Source organism: Phoxinus phoxinus (assembly GCF_949152265.1).
Source record: "Phoxinus phoxinus genome assembly, chromosome: 22".
Lineage (NCBI taxonomy): Eukaryota > Metazoa > Chordata > Actinopteri > Cypriniformes > Leuciscidae > Phoxinus > Phoxinus phoxinus.
In genome coordinates this window covers 28,584,391-28,602,158 of record NC_136897.1, presented here as the reverse complement: position 1 = coordinate 28,602,158, position 17,768 = coordinate 28,584,391, and the positions used below count along the sequence as shown (strand labels likewise).

Here is a 17,768-nt window from a genome sequence, read left to right as displayed (position 1 = left end):
ACACCCCACTACATATATATAGGAAAGAAATGTTTTAATTACATATTTCAAATGTACAAAAAGTTGAAAACAGCAATCTAGGCAGCCATGTGTGTGTGAAGCTGATTGGTCAGCTGAAGTGTAACAGAGCTTCTGATTGGTCGGCTGAAGTGTAACGGAGCTTCTGATTGGTCAGCTGAAGTGTAACAGAGCTTCTGATTGGTCGGTTCAGGTGTTCTGTGCGGACTGTTGCATGATGACCGAGCCGAGACTCAATAACTGCAGGTACTCGTCAGCGCCGTCAGCCAGACACTTATCCACTTCCTGAAAGACACGGATCAGAACATCTGATTTCAGCAAAACAACACATTTCAATGGAAGCTTGTTTCCGCCACAATAATAATAAAAAAAAAGTAATTGTGACTTTTTATCTCACAATTCTGACTTTTTTTCCTCCCAATTGTGTTATAAAGTCAGAATTGTGAGATATAAAATTGCAATTGCGTGATATAAACTTTGATATAAAGTTTATATCTCACAATTCTGACTTTATAACACGCAATTCTGAGAAATAAAGTAAATTCTGAGAAATAAAGTCAGAATTGCAAGATGTAAAATCACAATTGTGAGATAAAAAGTATTTTAAAATGTTTTATTCTGTGGCGGAAACAAGCTTGCACACACTTCCACCGAACAGAACAAGAAAACGTTCAGCTCTTGTTTGAGCGTCTCGGTTCACTCACGGCCATCTTCTCTGCAATGACAGATTTCTGTTTGTCGCTCAACTTCTCTTCGATGATGTCATCATGTAACTGGTTGAGGACGTTGGTGGCAGCGAACCCCTGATCGATCAGATCCTGCACAAATCAAGACGAGCTTCATGGATTAGAGCAGCCGAGCGCAGAAAACCACATCAAGATACATTTACTGGAGAAGATATTAAGTCGGTTATTGTAAAATGGATTAAAAATGAACAAATGTCAGCCAATGGGGTCAGAAAAATAATATTTTTTCTTTCGACAGCTTCTCAAGTAAATGTATCTTGATTTTAAGGATTTTTATGCATTTCTTATAGTAGAAAGAAGAATATTTTGTAACATAATAAATCCGAGTTGAGAGTTTGATGAGCACAATAATGAGCACTTTAAGCACTACTTTTTTTTTAGTTTTCAAGGACTTCAATTAGAGATCTCATTTATCAAACAATATTTTCATCTTTTAAATTTTAAAAAAGGTAAATAGATAAACAAAAATAAAGCAAAATGGTACAGATAAAGTTTAGTGACTGCGGTAACTTTCCCACTGAAAGGTCACCATGACAAAGATATCGCTTTCCTTATTCAAACTGATTATTTCCCCCATTAATATATGATTGAGCTGAAGAATGAAAGATGGATCATATACTTGGATATTAATATGAGCAATATCACACTCATAGCAATGGGAAATGCCTTTGGGAAGGGCCGCAGCTTTAATTGTGTGTGAAAAGATTGTTTAAACACTCGATAAAATTAAACACTAATTTCACAATATATTGTTTTCAAGCGTTTTCCAGGACTTAAGTTTCAAAAAGTCAAATTTAAGTACAGGAGAAACTGGCAACATTATAATATGGTGCTAAAGTTAATTTATTTCAGTAATTCAACTTAAAAGGTGAAACTAATATATTATATAGACTCATTACATGCAAAGTGAGATATTTCAAGCCTTTATTTGTTATAATTTTCATGATTATGGCTTACAGCTTATGAAAACCTTTTCACAATATTCTCATTTTGAGCCATAATCATGAAAATTATAACAAATAAAGGCTTGAAATATCTCACTTTGCATGTAATGAGTCTATATAATATATTAGTTTCACCTTTTAAGTTGAATTACTGAAATAAATGAGCAGCTTGTAATCAGTGTGTTCAGTCTCACCTTCACGGCGAGCTCCAGCTTCTCGAACGCGCCTCTGTAGCAGATCTGGAGGAGCGACTCAATCACTTTGGGAGGAACCACCTTGAAAAGAAAGTAGAGTTTAAAGACGGTTTAGTAAAAGTCTCGGTCTCGATCGGGTACGCTCACTCACCCCGGCGATCTCGATGATGATTTGTTCAGTGATTTCCCGCTCGGCGTTGAGTCTCGCGGCGCTCTGGAGATACGTGATGGCTTTCCTGAGATCTCCATCTGACACCTTCACCAGAGCCTCGATTCCCTGCGAGAGACACACACACACACACACACACACACACACATATTTACTCCATAAAAGAGAGCTTGTGCTTTAAAACAGAAATGATCCCATGATTTACTCGTCCTCAAGCATTCTGTGCACGTTTTTAATCTTCAAACTAAACTTGGGTCTTCGGCCGACAAAGTTTAAATCCCGCCTGGCTAGTGCGCTTCCGTGATGTTTATCAGTTGGCTTTTCGAACGCTTTCGACCACATGAGCGTTTACACGAAAGCAATCCGGTCAAAAGCATTTTTGACTCTGGAAGTGGTTGAAAGTGGACAAACCCCATCTACAGCTGTGTTTAGTGTCATTCACTTGTGATCCTGTCGACCAAACGCATCTTAATTCCAGCTGTAAATATGGCCATAAAGGAGAATTTTTCATGCGTCGGGTCACAGGTCATGCGTCGGGTCACAGGTCATGCGTCGGGTCACAGGTCATGCGTCGGGTCACAGGTCATGCGTTGGGTCACAGGTCATGCGTCGGGTCAGAGGTCATGCGTTGGGTCACAGGTCATGCGTCGGGTCACAGGTCATGCGTCGGGTCACAGGTCATGCGTCAGGTCACAGGTCATGCGTTGGGTCAGAGGTCATGTGTCGGGTCAGAGGTCATGTGTCGGGTCACAGGTCATGCGTCGGGTCACAGGTCATGTGTCGGGTCACAGGTCATGCGTTGGGTCAGAGGTCATGTGTCGGGTCACAGGTCATGTGTCGGGTCACAGGTCATGCGTTGGGTCAGAGGTCATGTGTCGGGTCACAGGTCATGCGTTGGGTCAGAGGTCATGTGTCGGGTCACAGGTCATGCGTTGGGTCAGAGGTCATGTGTCGGGTCACAGGTCATGCGTCGGGTCACAGGTCATGTGTCGGGTTGATAAAGTTATAAATATGGATATTTTTCTTGGCTTCATAAGGCTGTTATTAACCCCTGCAATCGTGTGATTACTGTTATGATGGATGGATGCGCTTTTTTGGGCATCAAAATCTCAGGGTGCATTCACTCCCTTATAAAGCTGGAATGTAACTCAACACCCTTGCCTTATTTAGAATATGGTTCTATGAATATGCAAATGAGCCCCGCCTCCACTCACTCACAGCATCACTCGTTGATCACACGATGTGCTAGTCCGTAAGTCATTTTACTGGTATTAGCAGCGACTAAAGACAACCCTATTTCAGGGGTAATATCAATAATGAACAAGACTGCTTGATTTACCTCTTTGCTGTACTTGAGGTTCTCCTTCCCGCAGATCTCCAGGAGCCGCGACTGCTGAATGTCATTGGCCAGCGGTTTGAAACGGAACTTGGAGCATCTGGAGGTCAACGGCTCGATGATCCTGCAGAAACAAGCGTGAGTTAGCGAGTTAGCTCGCGGCGGGTGTGTGCGCTCGCGTCGTTCACACTGACCGGCTGACGTAGTTGCAGATGAGACAGAACCGCGTGGTTCGCGACTCTTTCTCCATCGTGCGCCTGAGCGCCGCCTGAGCCGCGTTGGTCATGGAATCCGCCTCGTCCAGGATTATGATCTTGAACGGCGGACAAGGTTTCCCGCTGGGATTCAGAGAGGAAAAGATGGCGTTCAGAAACACTCGATCGGCGGTAGGGTTTGAATTCTATAAATCGATTCTGCTTATTGATTTCCTAATTTCGATTAAAATTAAAGGATTAGTTCACTTTAAAACACTTTTGCTGATAGTTTCCTCACCCCGATGTCATCAAGATGTCCATGTCTTTCTTTCTTCAGTGGAAAAGAAATGAAGGTTTTTGATGAACACATTTCTCCATATAATGGACGTCAATGGGCCCCAAACGGGTCAAGGTCCAGATGACAGTGTCAGCGCCGCTTCAACGGGCTTTAAACGACACCAGACGATGAATACGGGTCTTATCTAGCGGAACCATCGTCATTTCAAACATAAATAAACAAGTTTAAGTTTTATAAGCACAAGCGCTCGCCTTGCTCTGTTCTGTGATGCGCGTTCGTGACGTCACGTGATACGCAGTTACGCTGTAAAGGTCACGCTTCTGTGGAAAGTCAAACATTTCTGTCCTGACGAAAATTTTCTTTTAGGCTTTTTAATATTCCAACACCAGGATACACACACGAGATGGGCATTTAAACGATAAACTGACACACAGACATTAGAATATGTGTGTATGGTCCTCCTTCTGCACATCTGTAAACACGGACTCGTCAAGCGTGACCTTTACACCGTAACTGCGTATTAATGACGTCTCGAACGCGCATCACAGAACAGAGCAAGGCGAGCGCTTGTGCTCATAAAACTTAAACTTGTTTATTTATGTTTGAAATGACGATGGTTCCGCTAGATAAGACCCGTATTCATCGTCTGGTGTCGTTTAAAGCCCGTTGAAGCGGCGCTGACACTGTCATCTGGACCTTGACCCGTTTGGGGCCCATTGACGTCCATTATATGGAGAAATGTGTTCATCAAAAACCTTCATTTCTTTTCCACTGAAGAAAGAAAGACATGGACATCTTGATGACATCGGGGTGAGGAAACTATCAGCAAAAGTGTTTTTTAAAGTGAACTAATCCTTTAAGAAAGAAAAAAAAACGTAGATAGTCACATTTATTCTTATTGCAAAACATGTGTATCTGAATATCATGAACAGAAATCAACAGGCTGCAGAACTCTTACACAGGGAGCGTTAGCCTGCGGTTTAAAAACACCATAGAAGAACAACTCGCCGAACTAATATACATGTAGAGCATTATTAAAGACAATAAACACTCAGTTATTAAACAAGAACACATACAAAATTAGCAATTGCAACAAATAGACACAACTGAACATTGATATGATTGAAATAAACAGAGTTTTAAGATTTTCAGGAACAGAAACTGTAATCAAATGTACAATAACACTGCACTTTATAAATAATATATACATTAATAATATAGTTACTAAAGTTATAGTTAGTGTTATTATAGAGCAGGAATATTAGTGCTGTCACTTTAAGAGCCGCACACAAAGCAATCGAAATTAATTTTATAACAAGTATCCGATTCCTGACCTCAAGTGTTCGATTCGCAGCCCTAAACGGTGGGAAATCGTTGCGTTTATTAGCGGCGTAACTCACTCGGTTCGCGAGCCGGCCACCGCCAGCTGGGCGAAGTTCTTCACCTTCTCGCGCACGACCTGAATCCCTCGCTCATCAGACGCGTTGAGCTCCAGCACTCTCTGGCGGTACAGCTCCGGCCTAAAGCACAGCGCGAGCGGATTAGCACACGCGTGTCTCAATCTCAATACGCATCAGCATTCTGCAGATCTTACCCATAAAGCTCTCTGGCCGCCGCGAGGATGGTGGACGTCTTTCCGGTTCCAGGCGGTCCATAGAACAGCAGGTTGGGCAGCTGTGAGAACACGGCACATCGTTGTTTTAATAAAGTTTAATTTCAGTTTTAGTAATTTGTTAGCTTTCCTGTAGTTTAAAAGGTAGAGCGTTGGCGCTTGCAACGCCGAGGTCATGGGTTCGATTCCCAGGGAAAACAACAACTGATAAGTATGTAAATGTGTAGCTTAAAATGCAATGCAAGTCGCTTTTGAAAAAAGCGTCCGCCAAATGAATAAATGTAATGTTTAAGTACTTCAAAACAAACTAAATACAAATTGGAAATATTCCCTTGGCAACTAATCATGCTAGCAATGTGTTAAACCAAGCCAAACACGCCAAATCATGCTAACAACATGCCAATTCATGCTAGCCAGGTAGTAAATCACACTAACATACAACATGCTAAATCATGGTAGCAACACACCAAATCATGTTCGATGTTAGCAATGTGTTAAATAATGCTTAAAACATGCTATCAACATGCTAACACTGCATTAAATTATGCTAACATGTTAACAATGTGCTAATGCATGTTAGCGACGTGTTAAAACATGCCAGAAACATGCTAAAACATACCGATTCATACTAACAATGTGCTAAACCATGCTAACAACATTTTTAAATATGCTAGCAATGTGTTAAATCATGCTAGGACTGTGCTAAATCATGCTAGCAACATGTTAAATCTTGATAACGTTAAAACGTTAAATTATGGTAGCAACATGTCAAATCATGCTAACAACATATTAAAACATGCTAGCTCTGTGATAAATCATGTTAAAAACATGCTAGCACAGCGCTAAATCATGCTAGCAACATGCTAATCAAGCTACCATTGTTTAAAATGCTAACAACATGTTAAACCATGCTAGCATGCTCGTGAGATGTAGGGATGGGCTACTGACGTAGAGTATCGAAATGATCGATACTCAAATTAAAATATCGATATTACAGTGACATTAGTTCAATTAGGCCTATAATGCTTTGTAGATTTCCATGGTTACCACTACAAGTAAACTTTTTAACCATGTGTAAAAATGTAAATAAAAATCGAATAAGTTCCAATTAAGGCGTATTGAATGTTAAAATGCCTTTCAAATATAATGTTAAGTGGGTATCATTACCCATTTTACTCAATAATTAAAGATTTTTTTAATTTAAAAGTTTAGTTTAGAGGTTTTATTGTATCGTTATCGGCGATACTGGCCTTGAAAGTATCAGTATTGTATCGAGAGAAAAATAAAAGTGGTATCGCCCATCCCTAGTGAGTCGTGATTATTCGCTATATAAATAAAATTGACATTTGAATTAGGTGATTCGCCTCACGCACATCAGCGCCCTCTAGAGATTTCTTCAGTACTGCAACCACCTCCTCCTGAAAGGCCACTTCATCCACACACTTCGGTCTGCTAAAGAGATAGAAAACATGAACGGGTGAAATCTGAGGTCAACTATGAAGTTGAACACACATCGGGTCAAAAATACATAATTCAGTTTCATTTGTTAACGTTTGCTGATATGATATAACGTTATATCAATAACTATAAGTCAGATCACATGAGTATTGAGCGTTTATGCACAGATATGATGAAGTCTCACTATTTCTCCACCCAGGGAAGAGCTCTCTGCTTCTTCTCTCCGCCTGACGATGATGAAGATGATGAAGGTTTCTGAGCTTTAACACTCTGTGAGGAAGGTCCTTTCAAAAACGCCTGCATGTCTCCACCTATAAACAGCACTACAGGAGGATAGGCGCTCTCACTACAGCCGGCACGACCGATGGAAGAGAATAAGCAGAATAAATATCTTTATGGCCGAATAAAAATGTGAAAGAAACGCTTTGGGAGTTTGTTGACAATCCGCGAACCGTCAGATTCCCGCCAGACGCGCACTGACGTCACTGGCGCGCGCCGCGCCTGCTGCTCATCGTCACGTGATCACATTCACGCTAAAGTTTTTCTTTATTTGTTATTTTTATAATATTAATATCGTTAGTAATATTGCCACACAGACAACAATATGTATTTCAAATAACTAATTTCTCAAGAAAGACGTCACAGGTGGTAACATAATCATTACCGTGCGTAAATATCAAGTAAACCTTCCTTAATTTGTTTTTAAAATGACATCATACATAAAAAACACACGAAAAAAGCCAGAGATTAAATTAATTTAGAAATCGAAGCCACTTTTGTTTTCGAAAACAAAATCAATATCCAAAACAATTGTAATTTCTAAAAAAATCATAGAGCTGTATAACTGTGAGCACGCACTTTTAGTTTTGTAATGTATATGTTTGTAATTGTATTATAGCCTACGTTCTATATTTGAAAAATTGTCACATTTATTATGCTATGTTGTATTTTCCTGGTGACGGAGTGATCTGGGTATCTGCGCTCTGTTAGTTTTGTCTGCGGCCGCCGTGCGTCATTGCGTCACGGCACTCAAAAAAACAAAAAAACAAAGCACATGTAGTAACTAAAAATCAGTATTTAAAAATAAGTAAAAATCAAGCTGTATATCTAAACAATTTCTATTTCTCAAAATTGTAGAGATGTGAAAAAGTAAGTTAGAGAACACTTTTTTTTTTTTTTTTATGTATATTTAATATTATATATTATTATACTTGTTCAATTTTATACATCCTTATTATTAATTATGTTTTACTTTCCGGGTGACGGGAGTGACCTGCGATCTGCGTCCCGGCGCTCTGCTAGTTTCGTCTGCGTCGCCGTGCGTCATTGCGTCATCACACGCTCAGTGTTTTTGCTTCGTCTCTTTCAAACCGCGGAGAGAATCTTTCTTTTCTACCCTCAGTTTTTCCTCTCGGCTTGGACTTTTGCGCTTCGTCGGGTGCTCGTGTGTTTGACGCGGCGCGTGTGGAGCGACTGACGCGAAACGCGGCGAGAGCAGAGAGTTTTTGGAGGCGTTTTAATGCGCATGTTCATGAACCGCCCGAATGAACGCGGATCAATAAAACACTGAGATCTGATCAAAACACGCGCGTCAGCGTCAAAAACAGCGAGTGTCCTGAAAACAGATGCGCTCCGTGACTGGAGTCACTGATCAGACTGATCGATACCTCATCAATATCTGATCGATAACAGAGGAGCCCTGAGGAGATGCGCGCGCACTGATACACACTTCTGATCGGTATCTGATCGATAACACATGCCTGACGGACTGTCTGGAGGATGAAATGGTCACATTAAGCAGGTGTGCTCTTCCTCCTCCTCCTCATCCTCCTCTGGCTGGATGCTTTGAGCCGGTGTGTGAGATCAGGTGGATGTGACACACACACACACACACACACACACACACAGTCATGCAGGCTGCGCCCTTCCAGTATGATTTCTACAGTGAGGAGAACGCGCCCAAATGGAGAGGACTGTTGGTGCCGTCACTCAACAAGGTGAGACAGCTGTCAGTCACGCATCATACCTGACCAATGCTTTTATCCAAAGGGACTTGCATTGCAATACAGATCTACATAATATCAGATCACGTGCTCCTGGGAATCGAACCCATGACCTTGTCTTTGATCTTTACTGTGTGAGTTTATCATCGGCCGATAATGATAACGAGCTCTTATCTGAGTGCCGATATCCGAAGAGCAACTGGCCGATATAATGCATGGAAGACACACACATGCTTTGGTAAATCTTTATTATGACTGACAACTTCGAAATTATGACGTGCTATGTCATATTTATAAGATAAAACATTAATATTGTGACCTAAAGTGTCGAAATACATAAAAAGATATGATTATGATGCGAGCGATAGTCAAAATTATGACATAAGTCATATTTGAAAGTTGAAATGTCAATATTAGGACCTAAAGAGTATCAATAATCACACAATAAGGCATGATTATGATGCAATGGTCAAAATTATGACATACTATGTCATAATTATAAGATAAAACAATATTATGACCTAAAGAGTCGAAATAATGACATAAAAAGACGTTATGATGTGATAGTCAAAATTATGACGTTCTATGTCATATTTGAAAGATGAAACGTCAATATTAGGACATAAAGAGTTGCAATAATCACACAAAAAGACATGATTATGATGCAATGGTCAAAATTATGACATACTATGTCATATTTGAAAGATGAAACGTCAATATTAGGACATAAAGAGTTGCAATAATCACACAAAAAGACATGATTATGATGCAATGGTCAAAATTATGACATACTATGTCATATTTGAAAGATGAAACGTCAATATTAGGACATAAAGAGTTGCAATAATCGCACAAAAAGACATGATTATGATGCAATGGTCAAAATTATGACATACTATGTCATAATTATAAGATAAAACAATATTATGACCTAAAGAGTCGAAATAATGACATAAAAAGACGTTATGATGTGATAGTCAAAATTATGACGTTCTATGTCATATTTGAAAGATGAAACGTCAATATTAGGACATAAAGAGTTGCAATAATCACACAAAAAGACATGATTATGATGCAATGGTCAAAATTATGACATACTATGTCATATTTGAAAGATGAAACGTCAATATTAGGACATAAAGAGTTGCAATAATCACACAAAAAGACATGATTATGATGCAATGGTCAAAATTATGACATACTATGTCATATTTGAAAGATGAAACGTCAATATTAGGACATAAAGAGTTGCAATAATCGCACAAAAAGACATGATTATGATGCAATGGTCAAAATTATGACATACTATGTCATAATTATAAGATTAAACATTAATATTATGACCTAAAGAGTCGAAATAATGACATAAAAAGACGTTATGATGTGATAGTCAAAATTATGACGTTCTATGTCATATTTGAAAGATGAAACGTCAATATTAGGACATAAAGAATTGCAATAATCACACAAAAAGACATGATTATGATGCGATGGTCAAAATTATGGCATACCACATCATATTTATGAGGTGACAAGTCATAATTTTGACTTAATGTCATGATTTCTACTTTTCATTTCATAAAAATGAAAAATTTTATAGTGTCATAATTTTATAATTTTTCATATAATTCTGACTATGTAATATGTTGTAATTTCTACTTTTAAGTCATAATTTCTGTTCATCTCATAACTTAATGTCATAATTTAAACTTAATGTCATAATCTAAACTGTTATAATTATGACTTTGTATGATCTTGAGTACTGTTTGTGAAGAAAGTTGGATATACTTGCATATCAACTTTATGTATATATATATATCACTGCGATAATGCAAATATTGTTTGAGACACTTTTTTTCTTCATTGACTTCATTGGATGTATGCAGATAAACTTGGATGTACTTATAGTTGTAGGTTGTTGGAGTTATTAGTTCGATATGTGGTGATATTGAGAATTATGAGACCTGTGAGGTTCTGATTGGTTTATAACAAGCCTAATTATTATTTGGTGATGTGCGGCATGACTGAATACACAATATTTACTGAAAATGTCTTTATCGGTGGATAATAAATCAAGATGATCTCAGATCGTCTGAATATGAAGATAGTTTGATCGAGCTGCAGGTGTTCAGGGGTCAGAACTGAGATCGACCAATCAGAATCCAGCGTCTCGTCTGTGTGCAGATCCAAAATGGCGTCCTGCTGGCTGCAGTTTCAGCGTCTGTGGTGGACGAGACGACACACACACACACACACTGTTGTGCTTGGCAGCTTTCTTGTGGTTTCTTGCTGCTTTCTGTGACATTGAATCCATAGCAACCGCTCGCTGCAGAACTCACTCGTCTGTCCTCCGTCTGTTCACTATCAGACGCTCCTCTGCTTTTCTGCGGATCCTTAAACCCTTACATTCAGTTGTATCACATTTAGGCCATAACAAGTCGTACATGCTATTAGAAAAGCCTTACATTATAATTTGAAGAAGTCATACATTTGGGAATGGAAAAACAGGAATATATCTGTCTGTCTGTCTGTCTGTCATTTATCCATCTGTCTGTCTGTCTGTCTGTCTGTCATTTATCCATCTGTCTGTCTGTCTGTCTGTCTGTCTGTCGTTCATCTATCCGTCTGTCTGTCGTTCATCTATCTGTCTGTCTGTCGTTCATCTGTCTGTCTGTCTGTCGTTCATCTGTGTGTCTGTCTGTCGTTCATCTATCTGTCTGTCTGTCGTTCATCTGTCTGTCTGTCTGTCTGTCGTTCATCTGTCTGTCTGTCGTTCATCTATCCGTCTGTCTGTCGTTCATTCATTCATCCATCCATCTGTCTGTCTGTCTGTCATTTATCCATCTGTCTGTCTGTCTGTCTGTCTGTCGTTCATCTATCCGTCTGTCTGTCGTTCATCTATATGTCTGTCTGTCGTTCATCTGTCTGTCTGTCTGTCTGTCGTTCATCTGTCTGTCTGTCGTTCATCTATCCGTCTGTCTGTCGTTCATTCATCCATCCATCTGTCTGTCTGTCTGTCATTCATCTGTCTGCCTGTCTGTCATTCATCTGTCTGTCATTCATCTGTCTGTCGTTCATCTGTCTGTCTGTCGTTCGTCTGTCTCTGTCTGTCTGTCTGTCTGTCGTTCATCTGTCTGTCTGTCTGTCGTTCATCTGTCTGTCTCTGTCTGTCTGTCGTTCATCTGTCTCTGTCTGTCTGTCGTTCATCTGTCTCTGTCTGTCTCTCTGTCGTTTGTCTGTGTCTGTCTGTCTGTCGTTCGTCTGTCTCTGTCTGTCTGTCTGTCTGTCGTTCGTCTGTCTCTGTCTGTCTGTCGTTCATCTGTCTGTCTGTCTGTCTGTCGTTCATCTGTCTGTCGTTCGTCTGTCTCTGTCTGTCTCTCTGTCGTTCGTCTGTCTGTCTGTCTGTCTGTCGTTCGTCTGTCTCTGTCTGACTGTCGTTCATCTGTCTGTCTGTCTGTCTCTGTCGTTCATCTGTCGTTCGTCTGTCTCTGTCTGTCTGTCGTTCATCTGTCTGTCTGTCTGTCTGTCGTTCATCTGTCTCTGTCTGACTGTCGTTCGTCTGTCTGTCTGTCTGTCTGTCGTTCATCTGTCTCTGTCTGTCTGTCGTTCATCTGTCTGTCTGTCTCTCTGTCGTTCGTCTGTCTCTGTCTGTCTGTCGTTCATCTGTCTCTGTCTGTCTGTCGTTCGTCTGTCTCTGTCTGTCTGTCTGTCGTTCATCTGTCTCTGTCTGTCTGTCTGTCGTTCATCTGTCTCTGTCTGTCTCTCTGTCGTTCGTCTGTCTCTGTCTGTCTGTCTCTGTCTGTCTGTCTGTCGTTCGTCTGTCTCTGTCTGTCTGTCTGTCGTTCATCTGTCTCTGTCTGTCTGTCTGTCGTTCATCTGTCTCTGTCTGTCTGTCTGTCGTTCATCTGTCTCTGTCTGTCTCTCTGTCGTTCGTCTGTCTGTCGTTCGTCTGTCTCTGTCTGTCTCTGTCTGTCTGTCGTTCGTCTGTCTCTGTCTGTCTGTCGTTCATCTGTCTCTGTCTGTCTGTCTGTCTGTCGTTCATCTGTCTCTGTCTGTCTGTCTGTCGTTCGTCTGTCTCTGTCTGACTGTCGTTCGTCTGTCTGTCTGTCTGTCTGTCGTTCATCTGTCTCTGTCTGTCTGTCGTTCATCTGTCTGTCTGTCTCTCTGTCGTTCGTCTGTCTCTGTCTGTCTGTCGTTCATCTGTCTCTGTCTGTCTGTCGTTCGTCTGTCTCTGTCTGTCTGTCTGTCGTTCATCTGTCTCTGTCTGTCTGTCTGTCGTTCATCTGTCTCTGTCTGTCTGTCTGTCGTTCATCTGTCTCTGTCTGTCTCTCTGTCGTTCGTCTGTCTCTGTCTGTCTGTCTCTGTCTGTCTGTCTGTCGTTCGTCTGTCTCTGTCTGTCTGTCTGTCGTTCATCTGTCTCTGTCTGTCTGTCTGTCGTTCATCTGTCTCTGTCTGTCTGTCTGTCGTTCATCTGTCTCTGTCTGTCTCTCTGTCGTTCGTCTGTCTGTCGTTCGTCTGTCTCTGTCTGTCTCTGTCTGTCTGTCGTTCGTCTGTCTCTGTCTGTCTGTCGTTCATCTGTCTCTGTCTGTCTGTCTGTCTGTCGTTCATCTGTCTCTGTCTGTCTCTCTGTCGTTCGTCTGTCTCTGTCTGTCTGTCGTTCGTCTGTCTCTGTCTGTCTGTCTGTCGTTCATCTGTCTCTGTCTGTCTCTCTGTCGTTCGTCTGTCTCTGTCTGTCTGTCGTTCGTCTGTCTGTCTGTCTGTCGTTCATCTGTCTCTGTCTGTCTGTCTGTCGTTCGTCTGTCTCTGTCTGTCTGTCGTTCGTCTGTCTCTGTCTGTCTGTCTGTCGTTCATCTGTCTCTGTCTGTCTGTCTGTCGTTCATCTGTCTCTGTCTGTCTGTCTGTCGTTCATCTGTCTCTGTCTGTCTCTCTGTCGTTCGTCTGTCTCTGTCTGTCTGTCTGTCTGTCATTCATCTGTCTGTCTGTCTGTCTGTCTGTCTGTCGTTCATCTGTCTGTCTGTCGTTAGTCTGTCTGTCTGTCTATCTGTCGTTCATCTGTCTCTGTCTGTCTGTCGTTCATCTGTCTCTGTCTGTCTGTCTGTCGTTCGTCTGTCTGTCGTTAGTCTGTCGTTCATCTGTCTGTCTGTCGTTCGTCTGTCTCTGTCTGTCTGTCGTTCGTCTGTCTCTGTCTGTCGTTCGTCTGTCTCTGTCTGTCTGTCGTTCATCTGTCTGTCTGTCTGTCTGTCGTTCATCTGTCTGTCTGTCATTCATCTGACTGTCTGTCTGTCTGTCTCTTGTCTGTCTGTCTGTCGTCTGTCGTTCATCTGTCTGTCTGTCGTTCGTCTGTCTGTCTGTCGTTCATCTGTCTGTCTGTCTGTCGTTCTGTCTGTCGTTCATCTGTCTGTCTGTCGTTCATCTGTCTGTCTGTCTGTCGTTCATCTGTCTGTCTGTCTATCGTTCATCTGTCTGTCTGTCGTTCGTTTGTCTGTCTGTCATTAGTCTGTCTGTCTGTCGTTCATCTGTCTGTCTGTCTGTCGTTCATCTGTCTGTCTGTCGTTCGTCTATCTGTCTGTCTGTCGTTCGTCTATCTGTCGTTCATCTGTCTGTCTGTCTGTCATTCATCTGACTGTCTGTCTGTCTGTCTCTTGTCTGTCTGTCGTCTGTCTGTCGTTCATCTGTCTGTCTGTCGTTCATCTGTCGTTCATCTGTCTGTCTGTCGTTCATCTGTCTGTCTGTCGTTCATCTGTCGTTCATCTGTCTGTCTGTCGTTCATCTGTCTGTCTGTCGTTCATCTATCTGTCGTTTGTCTGTCTCTGTCTGTCTGTCTCTTGTCTGTCTCTGTCTGTCTGTCATTCACACTGTGCTCTGATTGGTCGGCTGGATCAGTGTGTTGTGATTGGTCGAGCGCTTCGAGTGTTTGGGAAATGCCCCGCCCCTTTCCATAACCGCCAGTTTAACACACTACTGACTACCTCAACCAGGCCCCGCCCCTTTATTCTGCGCATTAATTATTATAATGAGGAATATTGTGACGTGTTCGTTCCCGGAAGAATCTCGAGACTACAGTGGAGGCGTTTCAGGAGTTCAGGAACACTGACACTGATATAGAAGAACTGGAGCTGTACATGATCACAGCAACACTGAAGAGAGATGAACATGAGGGAAGCACAGGACCGGCTTAAGTGGCTGCATGAATTGTAAATGAGAACAGGCTGACTGTGTGTTGCTGTTTTCACAGACTGTTCTCACACACACACACACACACACTCACACTGTCAGCATACTGTACTGTGGATTCCCACTAAATACCAGCACGCCATAGTGCCGCCACAGGAATGCTGGGAATGAAGCGTCAGGCATGTGATCGAGTCTGAAGCGCATGGGAACAGAAAGCGTCCTGAAGTCCGTCGTCGATCTCAGACGCGCATCACCCGCCGCTTCATGTGTGTCTCTACAGGTGCAGCTCTGGGTCGACCAATCAGAAGACAGAACCAGAGCCGTGTGCACTTCATAACGTTCTGATGTCTTCAGAGGGTTTGATTTCATGTGAATGATAGTGTTTGTTAATTTTTTTTTATAAAATAACACAAAATATCAGCCAAACCCATTTGAGCTGAAATATTTACCTAAATCCCTCTGAGATTTAAAATGTAATATTTTAGTGATTTAACTAAGTTCACAGTTCTCTGTTTTGTCAACAAACAAAATATTTCATCTTTTTTAGGTGCTTTATTTTGATGAATTTTATTTTTAAATAATTCACTTATTAATTAATTAATTAACTTTTAGTAAGCATTTTTATTTTAGATTTAAGAAAATCTTAAATTCTTAAGATTGAATTAACTTTTATTAAGCGTTTTATTTGTGACTCTTTTAATAAGTGGTATTTAAAAAAAAATTTATTTGACTTTTTTTAATGATTTAATTGATTAAATGATTACATTTATTTTTAGTTCTATTTCAAATGTATGTATATTTGAACTTAATCATTAGTAAGTTTGTTTTATTTTAAAATTATTTACTTTATTTAATTTTACATATTTTATTTAATTAACTTTTAATAAGTATTTAATTTTGAATGTTGTATTTTTAAAATTCTTAATTTTTTCTGAGTTATTTTTTTAGTTTTAGTAGTTTTATTTAGTTTGTTCTTATCTTACAAATGTATAAATACATCATTTTATCATTTAATTGCTAGTAAGATTTATATAGATTATTTTAATTTTAAAATGATTGTAATTTGAAATATTTGATTCATGCAACTTTTAATGATTGTTTTATTTTAACATACTTCAATTTTACATTTTTACGAGTCATTTTTTAAGTTTTATTTAGTTTGTTCTCATTTTAAAATTATGTATTAAATACATTTGTATCATTTAATTATAAGTAAGGTTTATTTTGATTATATTAATTTTAAATATTTGATTTAAGCAACTTTTAATGATTGTTGTATGCAAAACATGTTTATATATATATATTTAAAATATATATATATATTTTTATGATGCACATAATTGCTGTTTTCCCTCCGCTCATGACTCAGTTTGATCTTGATGAATCAGTTTTATTGGTTTAGCGGTGGCAGATGTTTCTTGCCCCAGTAACCCGACCGTGTTTGTACTCGAGCGTCTGACGTCGTCACTGTAGCGCCTGCATTCTGTACTGTGGTACAGCAGGGTAAAGTGTGTGTGTGTGTGTGTGTGTGTGTGTGTGTGTGTGTGTGTGTGTGAACGCAGGCCTGTACTAGCTGTGGTTTCTCAGAGTAAAATTCCTCTCATAACTGTGGAGAAGTCGAGCGTTTTGTGTCGTAACTGAACATGCGATCATGATTCTGCATCTCTATGATCCACTGTATGACAGATGCTTGACGAGGCTTGTTGTGGGTATAGGTTGATTGACAGCTGTCCATCACTGTGCTGTGGTTTAGTTAGCGTCGTAGTTTGTGTTGAGGATTTCCCTGAATGTCACACAGAAACCCATTTAAACACACTTCACATGAGGAAGTGTGTGTGTGTGTGTGTGTCGTGAACGATGTCTCAACAGGAAGACGTCCTCAGGCAAGCTTCACTAGAATACCCACAATCCCTCACACACTGTATGTCTCACTGTATCAGGAAGCGCTTTTAAACATCTCAGTGGGAGCTGACGAATCTCTCACACACACACACAGATTTAGGTGGAAAAAAGACACTCGCTATTTTAGTATCATACTATTATAGGTTTTTTTTTAATGTATTTTTTTTATAGTTTTAGTAATTTTGTTGTCTTTTTTTAATTATTTTTTGTTTGTTTTGTTAGATTTAATATTGTCAGTATAGAAGTTTAATCTTTTTTTTTATATATATTATTTTATTCCAGTTAATGATTATTTTATTTCAACAAATAGATGTTGCTCAGATTGTTAAAGTCGCCCTGTAGTCAATCATTTTATCCCTTAAAACTCATATTTAATCACCAAACTGACATATTTAAATGTGTTTTCCTTGAAAATATATTCTTCATTCCTTAAAATATCTTGAATGTAACTCGACACCCTTTCCTCATTTAGTATGTGCGTTTCTATGAATATGCAAATGAGCCCCGCCTCCACTCACTCACTCACTCAGAGATCCACTGGTGGACGATCACACGTTGATCTGATTGGTCAAGGTAGTGTGTGACGTCAGAAACACCAGCGATTTCAAACCGTGTTTTTGAGACTGTCTTTGGTTCTCTGCAGTTTTAAGCAGAAAATACTCAGCAATGCTGTCCACTTATGAACTTACACATGGTGTGTGTTAAAGCAGATTAAACACA

The 17,768-nt window shown here is 40.1% G+C and overlaps 2 protein-coding genes across 3 annotated transcripts in view; one reads left to right on the top strand and one right to left on the bottom strand.

The window, feature by feature from the left end:
• Window positions 1-17: 17 nt before the first annotated feature.
• Window positions 18-7,978, bottom strand: rfc4 (replication factor C (activator 1) 4). Its single transcript, XM_079597854.1, has 10 exons — window positions 7,154-7,978; window positions 6,885-6,963; window positions 5,494-5,573; window positions 5,300-5,419; window positions 3,602-3,745; window positions 3,411-3,531; window positions 2,054-2,179; window positions 1,903-1,983; window positions 723-836; window positions 18-303 (listed from the first exon to the last, which is right to left on the bottom strand). Exons 1-10 carry the CDS (start codon window positions 7,270-7,272, stop codon window positions 208-210), a joined length of 1,080 nt encoding a protein of 359 aa, XP_079453980.1. The 5' UTR covers window positions 7,273-7,978; the 3' UTR covers window positions 18-207.
• A 303-nt stretch (window positions 7,979-8,281) lies between these two features.
• The window catches only part of sos1 (son of sevenless homolog 1), a 50,432-nt gene continuing 40,945 nt past the window's right edge, over window positions 8,282-17,768 (top strand). For both annotated transcript variants that reach the window (XM_079597843.1, XM_079597842.1), the window contains exon 1: window positions 8,282-8,966. In XM_079597843.1, coding sequence (XP_079453969.1) covers window positions 8,880-8,966 — 87 coding nt within the window. In that variant the 5' untranslated portion in view covers window positions 8,282-8,879. The remainder of the gene's footprint in view (window positions 8,967-17,768) is intronic.

Bases quoted from the DNA above. Each gene is read 5' to 3' on its own strand.
- rfc4 (XM_079597854.1), bottom strand. From the start codon at position 7,272: ATGCAGGCGTTTTTGAAAGGACCTTCCTCACAGAGTGTTAAAGCTCAG. The intron at 5,420-5,493 runs GTAAGATCTGCA...GCTGTGCTTTAG, and splicing joins GCGGCCAGAGAGCTTTATGG to GCCGGAGCTGTACCGCCAGA. The intron at 2,180-3,410 runs GTAAATCAAGCA...TGTCTCTCGCAG, and splicing joins ACCTCAAGTACAGCAAAGAG to GGAATCGAGGCTCTGGTGAA.